A 19,001-nucleotide genomic window follows, 5' to 3' on the forward strand; every position below is an offset into this window, starting at 1 on the left:
CCTCCTACATGACCTTTGAAAGAGCAGTCTTTCATATTACTGGTAACAGGGCCTGTTGTGCTACAGCCAATTAACCGCTGATTTCTCATAACTAATAAATACAGTGTTCTTGCCCTTGAAACTTCTTACCAGACTTTTGTAAAGAAATCACTGGTAGAGCAATGCTTTTTAATGTTCATTAATATACAATCAACTTAGCTCAATGCTTCACTTAAAAAGCAAAATGTTTGCAGGACTGTTTTCAGTGAGTTGATTTTTGTGCTTGAAGTTAACAGGTTATTCAGTCACCCGTGTTCCTTTAAGCATTTCTCCGGCTTTTTGACACTTAAGCTAAGTGTGTTTGGGAGGAAGGGGCTCTCCTCAAAGGCCAAGTCCCTGTGTTTTTGATGGCATCCACAGAGGAGCAGCAGCAAAGGAGCTGTCCAGCACAAGAACAAGGAGATTCTGTGACTGCAGCACAGACTGACCATAAGGCTGCCATCAATTAACTCCTCATATTTTCTGCACAGGTTTTCAGTTAAGGGAGAGGAAGAAAATGAAAATGAGGTCTTCGGGTATTCAGTGCTAAGCAGCATCAATACCTTAGGGATACGTGTAGGCATTCAGCGGATATCAGCGTTAAATTCTTTCACTGACACTGCAGGAAATAAAGTCTACAAAATCCCCAGAGCTCTGCACAGCTTTGACAAGGAGTTACTTAAAATTCTTTTAACACCAATCCAGTGTTTCATGAGTTTGCTGGGGGTTTTTTTGGTTTGAGGTTTTTTTGGGGGAAGGGGTGTTGTTTGTCTGTTCGGTGGGTTTCTTGTTGTGACATTTTGCCAGGTTTTTTAAGCATAATCAGGATAGACTTTGGCCGGGCAGAAAATTGCTTGGTTTTCTTGGAGAAGCTCAGAACTGTATAACTTTGGACAACCTTGAAGTTACCCTAACTTATGAATTCTAATAATCCCCCCCATGCCTCACCCCTACCTGTCACGCTATCAGCATCAGTCTGAAACATTTAACGTAAAATCCTACCATACCAGTAACTACCTAGCCCAAAGAGACATGTGCACCACACCATCATGACTGCTTAAGCAATAAACTTGTTCACAGGTGTTCTGGTATTCACTATTTGTACTTTTAAATATTTAACTTATAGACTGTTTAAGTCTTACCTATTGTTTTCTTTTTATTCACTGCACTGTCTGCCTTATGCCTTTTCTGCAAGGAAACAAAACATTTCATTACACCTCATTACAGATTCCAAAACCATTACAGCTAGAAACATGACAAACCGCCAGATGATACATTAGGTCATTTTTGCCTTTATGTTGTATTTTTTTAAAAATCCATATGATCATCAAAATACAAGTGTTTTGTAAAGAAAATATAATTTCACTTTAAAGTGACAGTCCCCATGTTGGAAGTCAGGCTCAAGCCTAGATCAACAGCAACAAAACTGTCTCCAAAAAACTGGTTTTGGAAGAAAAACGAGAGTAACAATGTGGAACAGTATATGCACAGCTGCACTATACATTCTATGTGCTGTTTATTTAGACTGATTTCTAAATTATTTTATTCATCAGAACTTTGCAAAGCAGAAAGGCATTTTTATTATAAACTGTATCCAACTAAGTTACTGCAGATTTTCCCCAAAACAGTTTTCTCTGTGCTAAAGTTGCTTTCCCCCTGCCCATTTTCAAAACCAACTGAAAAAGTCACATATTTGTCAGGACTCCACAGTGTCTTCCTAGCAAGGCCCTTCTAATAAAAGCATGAATAAACAAGTTTGAAGAGGCAGAAACAAGCATCCTGACTTCTACTGTTTCCTTGTTCACCATCTATAATGAAAACGCTTAGTTTATCTCAGTGTGCTACAAAAATTCCAGTCAGGTTCAGAGCTTTGAATGTCAGAAGGATATTTTGCTGCTGTTAAGCAACAGCTCAGATTTCAGAAATGCACAGCTTTGTGGCTTTTTTGAAACATAGTCTTTAGCACAGCCTTTCCCATAATCATACTCACGTAGTCTTCTATGATTTCTTTGATGCCAGCAACTGTTAAAATAAATAGCAATGGCACCAAGGTGGTATATCTTCCTGTTGGAGAGACATCTGGAATTTGCTGTGAACAGAAGGAAAAGAGATACCCATTTTGTATTTAAAAATTAGTTTCTAGCAAATTTAGAACTTTATGCAAAGCTCTCAGAAGAGAGAATGCAGAGCTTTGATTTGTGCCTGACTGACATCCAATTTCAATGTGCAAAGTAGCCTAAGTTCTCAAAACATGTGAAGAAACTACTACCATAAAGCTAGAAGATTAAAGTTGTTGTACATGCTTTATTCTATTTCTCCTCTCTTCACAAGAAAAGCATTCAGCTGATGTAATTCACCTGGAAGCACTGATAATCCGGACTGTCTAAACAGCCAGCAGTTTCACAAGAATCCACAAATGCTTCTCTCAGTATGGTCAATAGCTCCATCTGTTACGATACTATTTCCTATTTTTACTTATTAAGAATGGAAATACTTGATTTTACAAATTGCATTGGAAAAAGTCTCCAAGTTGCCTTCTAATTTTAATTATGAAGTATACCACTTATTAATATTACTATTAAAATCCACCTAAATTTTTTTGCAGTTAAGCATAGCAACTGAAACAACTTTTACTGCATTACAATTTCTTTTAATATTCAAAGACAACCAATAAGATAATACCTGCAGTAAGGCAATGAAGAGGAAGAATGCATTTGCAGCTTTTCTTATCTGCTCATACAGGAATCGAGGTAGAAATGTCACCACGCTGTACTTGGCTGTGCTGCAGATTAGAAGATTTTTATTTTAGTACTTCACTGGAAAATCATTAGGGATTACAACCAAAAAGTTTCAAGTAAGCTCTTAAAAGCCAGTGTTAGAAAGATTACAGAATCACAGAATGGTAGGGGTTGGAAGGAACCTCTGGAGATCGTGTCCAACCCCCCTGCTTGAGCAGGCACACCTAGAGCAGGGGGCACAGGAACGCGTCCAGGTGGGTTCTGAATGTCTCCAGGGAAGGAGACTCCACAGCCTCCCTGGGCAGCCTGTTCCACTGCTCTGGCACCCTCACAGGAAAGAAGTTTTTTCTCATGTTTAGCTGGAACTTCCTGTGTTCCAGTTACACAGTAAAGACAAATACAGAACACAGAGCAAGTAAATTGCCTGTGTTACGAGGAAGAACTGTACAGAACAAAAGAGGTATCACACAGATCCAGAAGGCTGACAGTCCCACTTTAATCACCCGTGCCTTTATTTTGGATAAACCACCAGATAATTGACTATCCATCCAAACTTCAGTACCATGAACAGGCAACCTTTTACCTCAGTTCCAACCACTTTATCAAGTGCTTACCCCTTATCAAAACATGGATTTAAATGCTATAGGGAAGAAGACTTGAACACAGAAGAAGTTTCAAATTCTGCAGTGCTACTTTTCAAATGCTTCATTTCCCAGTTCAGAACCACTCTACACTCAGTTATGGGTAATCCTCCAGAACAATAATACACACTTCTTCAGATTAATCTTTCCTGGCTGTTTTCCCTGAGCAGTCATATTACTATTTCTTCTACCTTAAAACAACAGTGTACTGCATTAACCAGTCACAACAACCTGTGTAATTTCTTGTCCTCCTCATATCAAACCCATGATGGGCATGAGTACAACTTCAGGGAAAAAAAGCATCCAAGACAGCAAGAATATTTAACCATTCATTTTTTAAATGAGTTCTGTAAGACACCCCCATGTAGTCAAGTTAACAAAAACAACCTAAAAGAGCTTAAGATTCTCATATGCAAGTCCTTGCTCTCCGAACACATTAGTCACAACCCAGTCGTCTACATGCCTTCTTGATATAGGTTCTACAGCACGACTTTCCTTGCGCTGTCTGAGATGTATGAGAGACTCAGTCTATCTAGTAGCATGTAGTGTTCCATTATATGAGTAAAAAAATATCGTTAGAGTAACAAAAGCAACTCTGCCTTACTTTCCCCCACCTAATTAGCACAGCACCTTCTCCCACTTAAGTACCAGGCATCAGCCTGAGTTGGAGTTTTAAGTGCCAAGTGCTTGCAGCTGTAGTTCAGGTCTCTTCCCCCAAACACTGAATGTAAGCTGCAGAAGAGCCAGACAACCTGTGACCAGAGTTTGTGTTTTGGGGTGTTTGGTTTGTTGTTTTTTTTTTTTTTTTTTTGAAGAGGGCTTTTATTTCCAAGGAACTGAGAGCCCTAAGATATTCTTTTCAAGAAAGAAAAAAATTATTTCCTGAAGCACTAATAACAACTCAAACACTGGCAGGATGCTGTTCTACTGGAGTTTCCCAGAGGTGTCAAGAGCACCCTTCCATTAAAGCTGGTCCTCTGTGTGAAATTCTTTTCTTGTTCTCTCTCACCAATAAGCCTTCCAGATCATTTGAAACCCATGCCACTACTAGTCAATTACGAAGGACTAGTATAATCAAATGCTTTATCTACACGATCCACCTTTCAGAATTTACTCCTATGGATAAAACTTAATACAACCTTTACGCACAGGCAATTAAGTTCAGTGGAGTTCTTATCTTTGTATGTATAAGGTTAGAGAATGGCATTGTCCAAGAACATTCATTTGCTTTAGCCATTTTCTCCCTCTTTTCTTCCGCATCTCCATTTAATGATATACTGCTGCACCTTCCAGAATCAAAACTTTAACAAGAGAAGGGGCAACATGACACAATTTGTTATACAAAGCTCTGTTTTGGACACTAGACTAAGTGGGGCAAGTTAAACAAAATCATCAATTAAGAACCAATTAAATCCGATCTTAATAGACTATGGTAGTTACACTTCAATTTCACCTAGTTTCCTACTCAAGCAATTACAAACCCCTACTAGGTTTGATGCAAATCAGTTATTACTTTAGGCAGATCTCTAAAAAAGCAACATGACAAAATTTCTAGCATTACAGCCTACAGACTTCCTACTGCTACTACTGTGCAGCACAATCATGTATTAAAATACTCATTGTGATACTTATCAGAACTTGCAGGTGGTCATACTTCAACAAAAATTACACCAACTAAGCCAACTGAGTGAAAATATGCATCCATGTTTACAGCATATCATGTAGTGCACTTAAGTGTACTACGCTTATAAATAAATTTATTTTCTTGAAATGCTAATAGTTTCTTTCAACTGTACACTTTTTTGTTTTAAGCCACATGCACTTGGTCCCGCATGTAATAGTCTTTCTATAATACAGAACGTAATTAAACATACATTCCTCACAAGTGCCTCGTAACTTTAAAAATATGGGTTAATCAAATTAATAGTTTAGACCTGCCCTACAAGAATTCCCCAAACAATAGTAATTAGAAATCTAGAGTTGGCAGATTTTTACATCAAAATAGTATTTCCCTGGGTATCACATTGCTTGGACTATATTAGAGCAAGAATTTGACAGCAATCAAGCCGAAACATCTACTAAACAACATTGTACCCTTTCACAGCTTTACAGCTAACTGGTGCAAACAATATTCTTACTCTAATGATTATGTTAATGCCAAAAGAATAAGGCTCTTCTGAATGAGCTTTACACATATTAAGTCACGCCATCCATTGCTCAAGTAACACGACAAACGCCTACAGAAAATAGGTACCGTTCCAATTAGGAAGGAGCACATTCAGCTGTTACCATGCAGACACAGAACAGTAACCATGTAGACACATAAAAAGAAGATGCATGTTATTAATCAAAAAGAAAGCTTCTTATGAAAAGCTACCTAATACTCTAAGCTGAGCAGGAGTATTTGATTAATTTGGCTCTGAAGAAAAGCTCTCTAAAAGGACAAATAAAATACTTGGAAATAGAAAAGTATCTGTGCTCCACCCCAACAGATAGACACATTGTAGGTGACTTCAGAATAATCGAAGCTGACAGAGAAGTTTAAATCTACAGGTGGAGAGGCAGAAAATTCAGGCAGCTCATTCATAGCACCATTTCGGTCACAAAAGATAAATATCTGCAAGGGTTCGCACTCTAACAAGCCCAAATCAAAGCCATCTTATCTTCCAAGAAGTGCCTGGTACACAACTCCAAGAATACCAGGTCTGCAGCTCGTAGAACAGGTTGTGGCAGGGGGAAGAAGGGAAGCACATGCAGGAAACCACAACAAACTGGCTTTTCCTATTGCAACAGCTGCTTACTAGGCAAACCTTGCTTAACTACACAAATTAGATGTTTAAAACAGGTGCACAAACATTAGAAGAGCTCTGTCACCTCTGTATCTGCAACTTCATTCACGTAAGTCACGTTTCAAGTTACACCACTGTGCAAGTCAGGAGGAACACTACCAAACCCTGTTAAATAACTTAGTTTTGATACACATCGGTACAGCTGAAAGTGTGGCCCCACTGTTTCTAGGGCAGCACAGAGATTTTTCTGAATGCAACCACTGTAGTATTTGGAAAAGTTTATTGTCATTGACATAGCTTAACTCATTACCATGCTACTAAAGAATACCAAGGATTAGTTATTTTGATAATACTCACATGAAAATTAACAAACAATAAACTAAGAAGCTCAATAGTAGTTTTCCAGTATAGCTCCTCCATTTAACATGGAATTTTTGCATGACAGCTCCCATAGTTCCCCAAAGCTTTTCATAAAGTCAAGTTTTATTCTATCAATCACCCATGAAGAGGCAAAAGCTGTCAGTAATAGAAGCAGAAAGGTTACTTCCTTGAGAAGTGTATGTATGCTGGCAGCGTTCAGCTGAATACAGCTCTACATTTCCCCAGTTAGCTATTTAAGCACTTCTACACCTTCCTTGACAGTTTAGGTTGACAAGTCAGATGAACTTCACCTTCAGACTAATCATGGTAAAGAAAACAGGACCTCCTTGAGACACATGTGGTCTCATTTCCAGGGTGATAAGTACAAACTGTCCTTTCCCAGGCAGCTATGCCACAGCTATCCATTCCTCAGTTCATATACTTTAAATACTCAAATCTGAGAGCTGAAGAATGAGAGTTGATGTTAGTGCTTTTAACACACACCAATTCACTGGAACAATTACTAAGAAAGCCAGGCACAGACATCTGAACCACAGCAGAGGGGCTAGGTAGTTAAAGTGAATGTTAAGGGCCTGAACTCTTCTCTCACCAAGCACACTTCGTTTCCATTACCATGTACAAAAGGTCAGATGCCCTGTAACAGAGAAAGAATTAAGTTAAAAAAACCCAAGATGACCTGCTTGAATTAAGGGCTCAAATACTGTCTTCAGTGTAACGGCATGTGCATGCTACAGTCCTGCAGGCACATGACGCTTCTTTTAATGGCAAGACTGACATCAGCTTCAAAGGTTCTGCAGTAGCTCTCAAGTACAGAAGCAGGATGAACACAAGCTGCCTCCAGACAGTCACCACTGCTGTGGGAGGCACAGCAACAAGCTTCACCTATTTCAAGGGATATTTAACTACATCAGCACAAAACCAACAGGCGATTATTACACTGGGTACAGAAGAAGCTCATTCATAAGAACATCTCACTAACAAACAACACTGCCACACAGAATACTGCTAGGTTATTACAAATCTGAGTGTCATGAACAAGCTTTTTAGCAGTTGCATGCTTACAACACTGAAAGATCATCTATGTACTTGCAACATATGGAAGGTAATTTATTTTAATCATGAAACTCACTAGAGAGGAAAAAAGACAGCTTTTCACAAATTCCCCAAAGAACATATTGTGAAGGCTTATGAGGAGCAATTACTTACATGCCTATGCAATGACTACTGGTTAACTGGAAACCAGGTCCTAAACAGCCAGTGTTGTTTTATTCTAGCAGACAGCACATTCTGTCTGAACTAGTGCAGCCCCCAACCTAAATGAAGGGCTTTTTGCTCTGTCAGATGAATCCTTGAGACTACAGTTCCTGCAGAGGAAGACATTAGACGGTAAGGACTTCACTGCTCTGTATGTGGCCTGTATGCTTCCATCAGCTAAAGAAAGGGCATGTGATACTTAAATACTCCACAGTGAGATGGACTGAGATCAGGTCCGAACAGAGGAGTACAAAAGGAGCTAGACTTGCTCTTGCACTGTAAAAAGTGCATGACTTGAATCCTACAAGGTATTATTACTTAAAGCTAAAATGTCTGACCAGAGCAAGTCAAAGAACCAAGATCCATCAGATCAGAGTATCTGTCACCTGGACTATGAACAGTGGTTGCTCCAGAGCCAAATGCTTGTTTTGTCTCTGTCTTTTCCTGCACCCCCCTACAGGTCCTCTACAGTTACAGTGACAACTTATGTACAAATTCATATATTGTCAAAAGATAAAACAGATCATAACTTGCTTCAAGAACACCCTTCTGCCTAGCCACTGAAATATCAAACCCTGAATGATTTTTCCAACAAAAATGCAGCACAGACTGGGATCTACCCAGCTGGGGAATAGCTCTGTGGAAGGGAACCTGGGGATCCTGACGGACAACAAGCTCAATATGAGTCAACAGCACACTGCTGCAGCAAAGAATGCCAACAGGATGATGGGTCACATCAACAAGGGCATCACCAGCAGAGATAAAGTCATTGTCCCTCTCAGCACTTGTCAGGCCATACATGGAATACTGTGTTCAGTTTTGGTCCCTGCTATGCAAAAGAAATATGGACAGGCTGGAAGGGGTCCAAAGAAGGGCCACAAAGACGATCAAAGGACTGGGAAGCCTGCCATATGAGGATAGGCTGAGAGAACAGGGTTCAGTCACAGCCTAGAGAAAAGAAGGCTTAGGGGACACCTTCTCACCATGTTCCAGTACTGACTGGACACAAGAGGAAAACTTTTCAGTAAGAACAATCAGCCGTGGGAATAATCTCTCCCAGGAAGTGGTGGATTCCCCAACACTGGACACTTAAGATTCAGCTGGACAGGGTGCTGGGCCATCTTGTCTAGACCACACTTTTGCCAAGAAAGGTTGGACCAGATGATCCTTGAGGTCCCTTCCAACCTGGTATTTTCTGATTCTATGAAAGCTGCTGCAACACGAAAACAGGGATAAATCTGTTGTCCTAGATTATCCACACAGACAATGAAACTGATTGGGAATATTCAGATGTATTAATCCCTCTAAACTTTGGCAGTATATTAAAGACAATTATAGCAGCTTCAAATTACAGTGCCCAGTAAATAGCGAAACTCTTACCAGTGGGACAGTTCTCATCACGGACCTCATCCCTTCCCCTCATCTCCATTAGTGCAAGGATTCCTTCCTTTACAGCATGGTCTCCGACCAGAATCAACTACAGGCACCACTGCATGTTTGGAAGACTTCTTCCCCTCCTTTTTAACAGTCAGGGGTGATCACATCTTAGTAGCTGACCTCTCTTCTCTCAAATCATACTATTTGGAGAGGAAAAGATTCCACCATTCCCCCCGCCCCATACAAGTTTTAGAGTCAAGACATATCAAGCCAGCCCACAAACTCCCCTGCAGGTCAAGTTCCACCATAACCTCGGTTTTTTGTGCCAGAACAGTTTGGGTCTGCTGTAACATAACACTGAAACTCTTCTGAACAACTGTTTATTTCAAGTTAAATTCAGGACCTCATACATCATCAAATTAAAAAAACGGGGAAAAAAAAAAAGGAGAAACAGACAGGCTGTCAGCTAGACAATCATTGAGGTTTAAGAGTGTTTTACACAAGGGGGAATCTGAACTTGTACAGACATCTCAAATCTATTGTTACATCATTACTTTATAGTAATGCACATCATTAGTGCTGTATCCTACACTAAAGCCTAATAAAAGGCAGGGTGGTAAGTGCAATATTCATTGATTAACACTACTTACCAGCAGAAGCAATGGTTATCTACCCTAATGCACAAGTTCCATTTCGTGAGCAAGATGTTCAGACTGACAAACCCAACTTGGCTGAACTATCTGTACTTCCTAAAAGCTGCATTAGCAACAAGCTTATCTTCAAGAGTTTCACTTTGGTTGTCATCTTTGTATAGACCATTGTTAAGACAAAAGTACATGAAAATGTATTACAAACTGTTGTCCACGGAAACACAACAGCCTTATTACTCTAGTTTAATAAGATCAACTCCTAACCACATAAGGATTTTTCAGAATTTCTAGCCTACAGTATCATGTGCCAAATCACCCCAGTATCAGCAGGACTTCTGCCACACGTAGGCAGTGAAAGACTATAAAAACTGTGATGTTGCCAAAGCAAATATTACTTCTATTAGAAAGGCCTCCCACAGTAGTGCTCATGGCAGTGTTAATACTGAGTAAGGCATTAGCACAACTGCTTATGCTCAGTTTAACCTAAAACAAGATCTCGTGGTCACATTTAATACAAGTGATAGCGTTTTTGCTTCCAAATCCTGTACCCTGGAGGCTTTTCCAAAAGCGTGCAAAGAGAAAAGGCCTTTCCATTTGTTCTCTATTCACACAATCCATACAGAAAGGAAAACAGACTCCTGGCTATTTTTCAGTAACAAATACATTAGACAAAGACTGTTTAGAAACAGCACTGAAAGCTCTGTAGGCATGACATTGTTTCAGCATGCTCCAATATCATCAGGTCAGCACTACAGAAATACACTCTTGGTTTTCAGTAGCCCTGCTGGCAGGTACAACTCAAAATAGTGCTGACTAGAACAGTTAGCCTAGAAATACTACTGTCTAATAAAGGAAATTTAGTAGTGCATTTAGTTACTGTGCAAACCCCAAATAGACTTCACCATAACACAGCACATTGATATGAAGATGACTAAAAAATTATCTGAACAAGTAACCTAAGTTAGCTAGCTGTCTAAAAGCAATGGGTAACTTCAGTTTTAAAGCAATAATTTAATTCTAAGTATCACTACAACTTAAGAAGCTATTGTTCTAGTGACAAGCAAGGGGGTGGCAGAAATGAATACTTACATTTCTCTCATAACTGAGCAAATATCCTCACAGTCCACAAAAGCTACATGGAAAACAGTTATTACCATTCTTAAGCTCTACTTAGGTCAAGATAAGAAAATTTCTTATTCTTCTACCCTTTTCTACAGACTGCCAGCTGTCAGACAGCTACATCTGTAGCACTGAGCAGAAGGCTATGCGCACAAGCGTAAACTGCAATAGACTTCAGAAATCGTGATTCATTGCCCATGACACCCTTAAGTCCTGAAAGACCTGCTTTGACTCCATTGTCACTCAAACTACACCAAGAATCACCAAAAACATTTAGTCTCTTCCTGTTCACATACTTCTCTGGACAGAGATCAACAGTGGAGTAACTAGAAATGGAGAGTCACAAGGAATTACACACTGCTGAATACAGGCCAATATTTATGAAACAAATATGTGGGAAAGCAGCTTTGTTTGCATGAACATGAAATCAGACTGCATTTAAGCTTTGGCTCCAGTGGCTGAAAGTTGCTTTAACAGTGACTTTATTTAAGAAGAGGAAAAGGACCCAGTTTAATTCCCTTTACATCTTGCTACTGCTAATGTATGTAATCCATCATGATGCCAAAAAAAAAAACCAACCACACAGTTTCAGGATGCCAGAGAGCTCAGCATGCAGCAGATGGAAAGACACTAGAACCCCCTCACCTGTTTTTTCCTCATCTGGACATTTCATCGAAGCAGAATTCAACAGTTGAACAATCCAGGGGCTCTAGCCCTAAGAGTAGCCCACTAAGACCAAAGATGCAGCAACTTCAAATACATTGGCATACTCTGGAAACATCATCAACACCAGGCATACAATACTAGTTACTTTTAGTGGGTTTTAATGGCTAAAACAATCTTTCTACAGCTCTACCCAAGCCTTTTCACTGTGATAAATTATAGTATCAGCAATAGCTGCACTGCAGGAAAATTACGTATTTGCTGATTTACAAGAACTATGTAACATTAAGAATTTCTTTTCTGTTAAGAACAATATCTACCTAGAACTAAAATGAGTTGGCAGAGGATTAATTTAATATATTATTACACTTGTACCATTCAGAAAATAATAATACATCCCTTCTTTGAAGAATTCCAAAATGCTTTTCTGCACTTAGGCAAGCAATCTGTTCACATGACAACAGAGATTCTCTAACGTAACACAAACACTAGTACAAAAGGCCACAATGTCTGAACTCTACCAAGACCGGAACTGAACACAAGTAGGGGCCAGTTTTACTTAACAAGCAAAGGTACATTTTATATCAAGAGGAACGTTGGCCTACAGCATAAATGCAGATACATGCACTTGCACGTAGCAGACTACTATTCATATTTTCAACCACAGATCATAATGAACGCTACTTGGGATATTCATGTTACAAATGGTCAATACAAATTGGCTGTTGATATGAGCAACTCCTATTTCAGCAGCAGGAACTCACTAAGCATCAGTGAGAACCTCCCCACACATTCAAAAAGCACCAACTGCTCTAAATCACAAGTAGCTTCTGCAGCACCTATTTACAAGCCAAGAAAGCAACACACTTCACTTTCATTTGTGACATACAGCTGAAATCAAAAGAATCTAGACTGCACTTACAGCTTTGTCACCAGCAAGCATCCTGCAGACACTGATGGCAGAGTACAGTACTACAGATAAACAGCATATTTAACACAGAATTTGGTGCTACTAGAAGCCTTGTTAGTCTTCAATGCTAAATTCCTAGTGGTGGTACTTCTGCCTCATTAAATGAGAAATTCTTTCTCAGCAGTTTGCTCAAGTTTTCAGACCTTGTACAGCTTTAAAATGAGTATTGAAAGATTCTTATTATCTTTTCTAGATAATTTAACTTTTGCCTCTGAACAGAGGCTTTTCCGGATATCAGAACACATCTTTTGGGACCTCCCTAAGAGACCAAACCACCAAACCCTGCCCTGATGAGAAGCTTTCCAACTAGACTTCTGGATTCAAGATGCATTAAAAAGCCTGAGTATACATTTTCCCTTCTTGACTGCTGCTTCTGCCCCTGACCTCACCTGCAAGCCACTTACCTAGACCAACATTGGAATCCTGGTTCAGATATAAGTCAGAGTCACACCAGGATGTACTACCAGGCCTTGAACATAAGAATTTTACATAGATTATCTGTATTACTGACTACAGTGGCAAATCCAACATATTTAGAAGATTTGGAGACAATTCAAATGTACTTCGAGTTATTTCAGCACTTTCGTACTTCCTGGATCAAGAAACCAGAAGTTCCAACAATATTTAACATTAGTACATATACAACAAATGAGGGACTCATATCACAACTAGTAATATCTACTGCATGCACTGAAAGCAAGTTTCTGTGTAGTACCGTTATACATTCAGTATAAGCCACTGGTATCAGAGTCAATTCCTGTATTAATAAGTAGTATCAAGGAATTGCATTTAAATGAAAGCCAGATCTGCAGAACATCCTCACTTTAAGCAAAATAATCAGTCTTCCACATGCCACTTTTTTTTCTAATATACACTCAGTATTTCTGCCATTAGTTTGATGATCTCAGAAGTATTGACGCAGCATTCAAACTGCTATCATCACACTTCATCTCTATCGCTGTGTTTTTACAAAGCAATAGGCAAGTTTGTTTTCAAATGATAAAGGCCTTTGAGTCACCTCCCCCACCATAACAGGTAATGACTTCATAAGTCCCACTTAGTAATAAAGACCTACGGTTTAAGCCATCATCAGGTAGCAAAAACACCATTTCAAGTCAAAAGCACCAACCAAGCTGGCACTTCTGCTCGACAGTTTTTTTTTCACACTGTGCTGAACTGCTATGTAACAAGCGTACTACCTACCTAATTGCTCACACTGCAAAAGAGTTAGAGGTTGGAAACATGGATGATCCACTACCATTTTGTGTTTCACACCTGAATTTGAAGGAAAACCTAATACTTTAAAAAGATACAATGAAAGCCTTTTCCCACAGCACATTGAAACCAAGGGGGAAAAAAAAAAAAAATACTGGCTGGGATCTCTGTAGAAGCCTGACTACTACCTCACACCATCTGTAGCCAGGAACATCTTAGGTTTATGAAGGCTGTTAGGAGACTTCAATCCTCAAGTGTAGAACGCCTGAGAGTAGGCAATTATAATTACTGCCTTTAAGTTGCATAATGTTGTGTACAGAGTGGCTGGCAGTTATCGTGTTTCATTTCTTACTGAATTTTAAAGCACAGACATGCTCATATTAAACAGATACATAAGTTATATATGGAACAAATGAAAATAGGTACTCCTTAGCTTTCATAAAAGCAAACATACTTAATACCACGACTACAGCTGTGTTGGCAAAGTCATTATATTTGTTCCATTTATTTATTTCAAATCTTCTAAAATGATTCAGCTTAAAAGAGAACAACATTTCTCTTGTTAGAAAGTCCAAAGATTTACACATACACAAGATTTTTAAAACTAAACAGAGTATGGATAAAAGTAGCTTCTAATGCAGGCAGAAGAAACACGTTCCTACAGAACATACCACTGCTGCAGCAGTGTAATAAAGAATGGTGACAGCCATGTATAGGCACATATAAAGGACCAAGCTAAATCCAGCCTACAACACACTATGTTTTACAGCACTAAGTTTTGAAATGGTTTGTGACAAAGTGTGAAAAGCACAAAAAAATTCAGCCATTGTTCTACAAGTTCTCATTATGTAATTTACACCAGAAAGTCCGGGGAAAAAAGAAGGAAAATGTAGAAGGAAGAACTATTCTGTATCTTCACATTAACAGTTCAAGACTTTTGGAAGTGTCAGTGCCTCACCCCATCCTGCCATCCACTTAGCTTTTACAACAGCACTATATACTATTTAGGAGTGGTATTAGGGAGTTATCAGTTTTGCTTAACTTGTCCAGAATTTTAGAACAGGGTTACTTATCACTTTTTCCTTTTGTTCCCACAAACAAAAATAGGAATTCACTTTTAACAGTGACCCTCTAAAAAAGTTAAAAAGTTCAAGATGCTTAGAACATCTTAAACAGTAAGCCATACCACTCGCCTACCTTCCCCCACCCTCTGTATCTCCATTTCTTACTCTATTTCGCTTTGTTTTGAGCAGGCTATTCTACACTACCACTTAATTTGGAAACCTTCCTATCAACACGCAGAAATTGTTGTTCAATGAATCCTTGATGACTACCTAAAAAAGACAGAAGTAACATGACTTATAACAAACTGTTTTATTACCATCTTTAGTTCAATTTTTCCATATGTACAGGTCGCTTACACAGCACTTTGCTCTGTGGTACACTGATGCTTCCTATGGAGACAAAGAGTCTTCAAATCCAATGGCACTGAGAAATCCAGATGCCGAACACAGTAAGAAAGTCCAAGGACAATACAAATCTGCAGTTCCTCACAACAAACTTACATATATTAAAGTGCATATATAAACACCACTCATACTCCACACAAGGCGCCCTTACTCAGATATTACAGGCTCAGGCCACCTTTGCCTTCATTCCCACTGAGCTGAGAGAAGAAAGCTAATCCAGAGAATGGAGAAAGCACAGCCAAAGCCTGTCACCCTTTTAAAAGTCAAAGGGATCAAAGCTTTCTTGCTGAGCAGGAGCAAGTTAATGTTATAATAACTTCCAGATGAGATTAAGGAGCTAAGATTCCTAATCAGGTAATGCAAACATCTCTACTTTCCCACCTCACTACCTACATTTTGTCCCACCCCTCACACACCAATGTCACACTTGTGACTCAAGCTGCCCTCGTCAGGAGGCAAAGCTGCAAAATAACTATTGAAAAATAACTTACTGCTACCAGGAAACAGCTTCCAGACAGCAAGTTGAACACAACTGCTTGTTCCCAATAGCTCTATTACCAACACTTGAGGAAGTTCTTGATAGCCAAGTCACACACCACTTTTTCATAAGACGAAGCCAGTTTAATCCCTTCAGGAAAAACACACCTACAGATTCTGCCAACCCTCCACTCCCTGTTTTTCTTCCCGTAAAGCAGAAAAAGCACAAGTAGTATATCCATGGAAGACAGTTGAATCAGCTCATAATTAGTCAAAGAAAATAAGAATAAAGTGAGAAAACACCCAGTGTTGCTGCCCACATAGAAAAGGCAAGGCACTAAGAAAATCCGTCATTTTAACTAGTCCTAAACCATAGACTTTCCCAGAACAGTATGTAAGTCAAAGTTGAGGAGAAAACCCTGCATAAATAAGTTGCTGAACTATCTGGCACACCAGCATCCTTCCAGAGCATATTCTTAGAATTGTCCCTGATAATACACACAACAAACCAGCTTATGGAAATCAATTTCAGTAGTATATTAAGTCCCTCTCTTTTCATAAAGGCATTCATTTTGTAAACCATTCTTTGAACAATAACCCAAAGATATGCATCAACGAACAGAAGCCTGCTGAATAACACTCCTCCTTAGTCACGACAGAAGCCATCTGTTCACCTAGCTACCCAGGGCAAGTGCTGCAAGCACTGCCACAACTTGCTTGTTACGCATCCTTATACTCCAAGTTGCAGTGCACATTATTTGTGTTTCTAACTGCAGTAATGGCATTAATCATACCAATAGAAGTCTTAAAAATACATGCCTACAATGAAAGGCTTCAAATGCCAAAGAAAATTCCCTTTAGTCTTCAGTTGAAGAAAAGCGGACCACAGCCTTGTGTGCGCGGGGATGCGAGTTTGTGAATTCTGTAATTATTCTTGTCCTGTTAGACTTTTTCTTTTCTTCCTTCCCATTGAATACTTCTTTTTACACTTGGTCTAGCTATTCTTATAACTGGACGCTACTACTTTTCAAGAGAACACTCCATGGAGTTTATATAGCCAATTCTATTCAAATCTCACAGTAGATTTTTATGTGTTAACCCTTGAAAGAAGGTGTTCAGCAGGTCCGAGGGTACTGGATTAGGTCCTGTTGTCCCAAAATTCAGTGGCCCTACTGGAGCTGCAAGTGAAGACCTTTCCATGCATCTCACCCACTCAGCTCTGAGCTCCCAGCTCTCACTACTGTTGATATGAAAAGCTTACACCCCCTGCTGCTGCTGGATCCCTCCTGGCTGCCTCTCCCTTGCACTGCTATCCAGACCCTGGCACCCACTCCAGCCAAAACCCCATTCCCTCAGCAGAAGCAGAGCTTACTGTGTTGAAACCAGGTCTGGGCAGGGAGAAGGACCAGAACCCTCCCTGCCCACAGCTGCAGGGTGTGCAGGCTGCTCCCTGGAAGGGGAGAAGCCGGGATTGCTCCGTACCTGACCCAGTTGTCACGGAACTTGCTCTGCTGGGGCTGGTTCAAGTAAATGGTGCGGGCTGGTGCCTCGTCCAGATCCGCCGAGGACGTGGCTCCGGACATCTCATCATCCGCCTTCTTGTAGCCCGAGGGGGAACAGACGGGTCCTGCAGGGAGAGCGCAGAGGGGAGGCGGTCGGTGAGGGGCTGCACCCGCCGGAGCCGGCCCGGTACCTCACGGTGGGGCCGCAGCACCTCACGTCGCGAGGGCGGGCAGGCGGGAGTCGGACAGCGGCTGCAGACACACCCTCCCCGCTGTTCACCACACCGGAGGCCGCTAAATAACGGACGGCCAGGCAGGGGGCGGCGGAGCCCGCCCGGAGCCAGCCCCGCCCCAGGGAGGGGCAGAGACCCACACCGTCCCCAGGAGCGCCGCGCCCGACCCGGGCCCTGCGACTGCCGTGCTGGTGCCGGTACCGGCGCAGATCAGCCCCCTCCGGGCCTAAATACCCCCGGACGGAGCGAGGCGGCCCTGGCGAGCTACAGCCCCGCCTGCTCGGCGAGCTGCCCGCGGCGCCCCCCACGGCGCGCCCGCGCCTGGAGCGAGTCTGTGCTCGAACGCAAGACTCGGTTTTAGACTGAAAAACCTTCTTGCTTTACACCCAACAGCTTCAAACCTGGTATCTCTGGCGTAAAGCCATTTTCATCCGCAACTGCTCCGGAGTGACTCGAGTCCTATGAAGCATTGTTTAGCTTTGCATTAAAAGAAAGCTAAACTAGAAGGGAAAGGACCTAGCTTTTCCCTCCCTCAAGCCTCAAAAAATATTACCAAACTTGCTGGAGACATATTTACTGCTTTCCCCTTCCATTCCGAGCCATGAAGACACTATGTTACTGGACCTGTATATATTAGACAAGAATATCAGTTTATTTAATAAGCCATGGATTTACATGCTAGTACAGGCAGTTCTAGACAATAAGGCAACTTGTTTCATACTTATCTAGTAAAAGTGTTATTTTCGGGTTATTGAATAAGTCCATTCAAAGATAACATTGAGAAGCAACTACTGCAAAGCCAAATCCAGTAGCTATTTCCGATTTCTGTGTAAAGCTAAGATCATACTACAAACGGATCTGGTCAGACAGGCTAAAAAGGATTCTGCCAGTGAACACGAGACCCCTCTGAAATATGTCCTCCTTAACTACAGCTTGACTCCTAATACATCCTTAATATATTGAACACATCATCTCGCACATTACCAGGATTTGTCTTTATTTTAAATAGACCTATAGGTCTAAGCTAAGACCCTACTCTTACATCCCTGACTTTCCAAATGATTGATTTTTTTATTGATAGTGCAAACAGGCTCCATATCCTCTCGACGTTAGCCACTGGAGGGCAACATTACCCATTCATCTTATAGTATAGGCCAGTATACAGAAAAACTTTGCAATGCTAGTAGCTGGCCAATAAAGCTAATGTAATTAACAAACTAATATGCTTTCAACAGCACTGTCTCTTGCCCAAGGCAAGTGTTGCACATTGTGAATTCATACTTCAGAGAGATGAAGCTGAACTTGTAACTGTGAGGCTAATGAATTGGTTTTCTCTCATTTCACTTGACACTAATTCAAACAGCAAAAACACAAAAAACTGCTAGTATTTACTTTGTGAAAAGGACATAAATTTAGAAAGTGAAATATCTAAGACTATACATTATGCAAGACTGTGCCATTATAATGCTGTATTAGGTTACTTAGCCTGAAGAAACTCGCCACAA

General features: G+C 40.5%; 1 protein-coding gene across 2 annotated transcripts in view; it reads right to left on the bottom strand.

The window, feature by feature from the left end:
- ATP8A2 (ATPase phospholipid transporting 8A2) overlaps window positions 1-17,388 on the bottom strand; it is a 300,975-nt gene extending 283,587 nt beyond the window's left edge. Inside the window, exons 1-4 of one of the 2 annotated variants that reach the window (XM_075083904.1) lie at window positions 17,244-17,388; window positions 2,701-2,800; window positions 2,009-2,107; window positions 1,161-1,206 (exon numbers count right to left, since the gene is read on the bottom strand). In XM_075083904.1, the coding sequence (XP_074940005.1) occupies window positions 1,161-1,206; window positions 2,009-2,107; window positions 2,701-2,800; window positions 17,244-17,344 (346 nt within the window). In that variant the 5' untranslated portion in view covers window positions 17,345-17,388. Of the gene's footprint in view, window positions 1-1,160; window positions 1,207-2,008; window positions 2,108-2,700; window positions 2,801-17,243 lie in introns of those variants that run through there. The other variant, XM_075083896.1, reaches the window with a different exon arrangement.
- Window positions 17,389-19,001: the final 1,613 nt, after the last annotated feature.

This window comes from Phalacrocorax aristotelis, chromosome 1 (genome assembly GCF_949628215.1).
Source record: "Phalacrocorax aristotelis chromosome 1, bGulAri2.1, whole genome shotgun sequence".
NCBI classification, from domain to species: domain Eukaryota; kingdom Metazoa; phylum Chordata; class Aves; order Suliformes; family Phalacrocoracidae; genus Phalacrocorax; species Phalacrocorax aristotelis.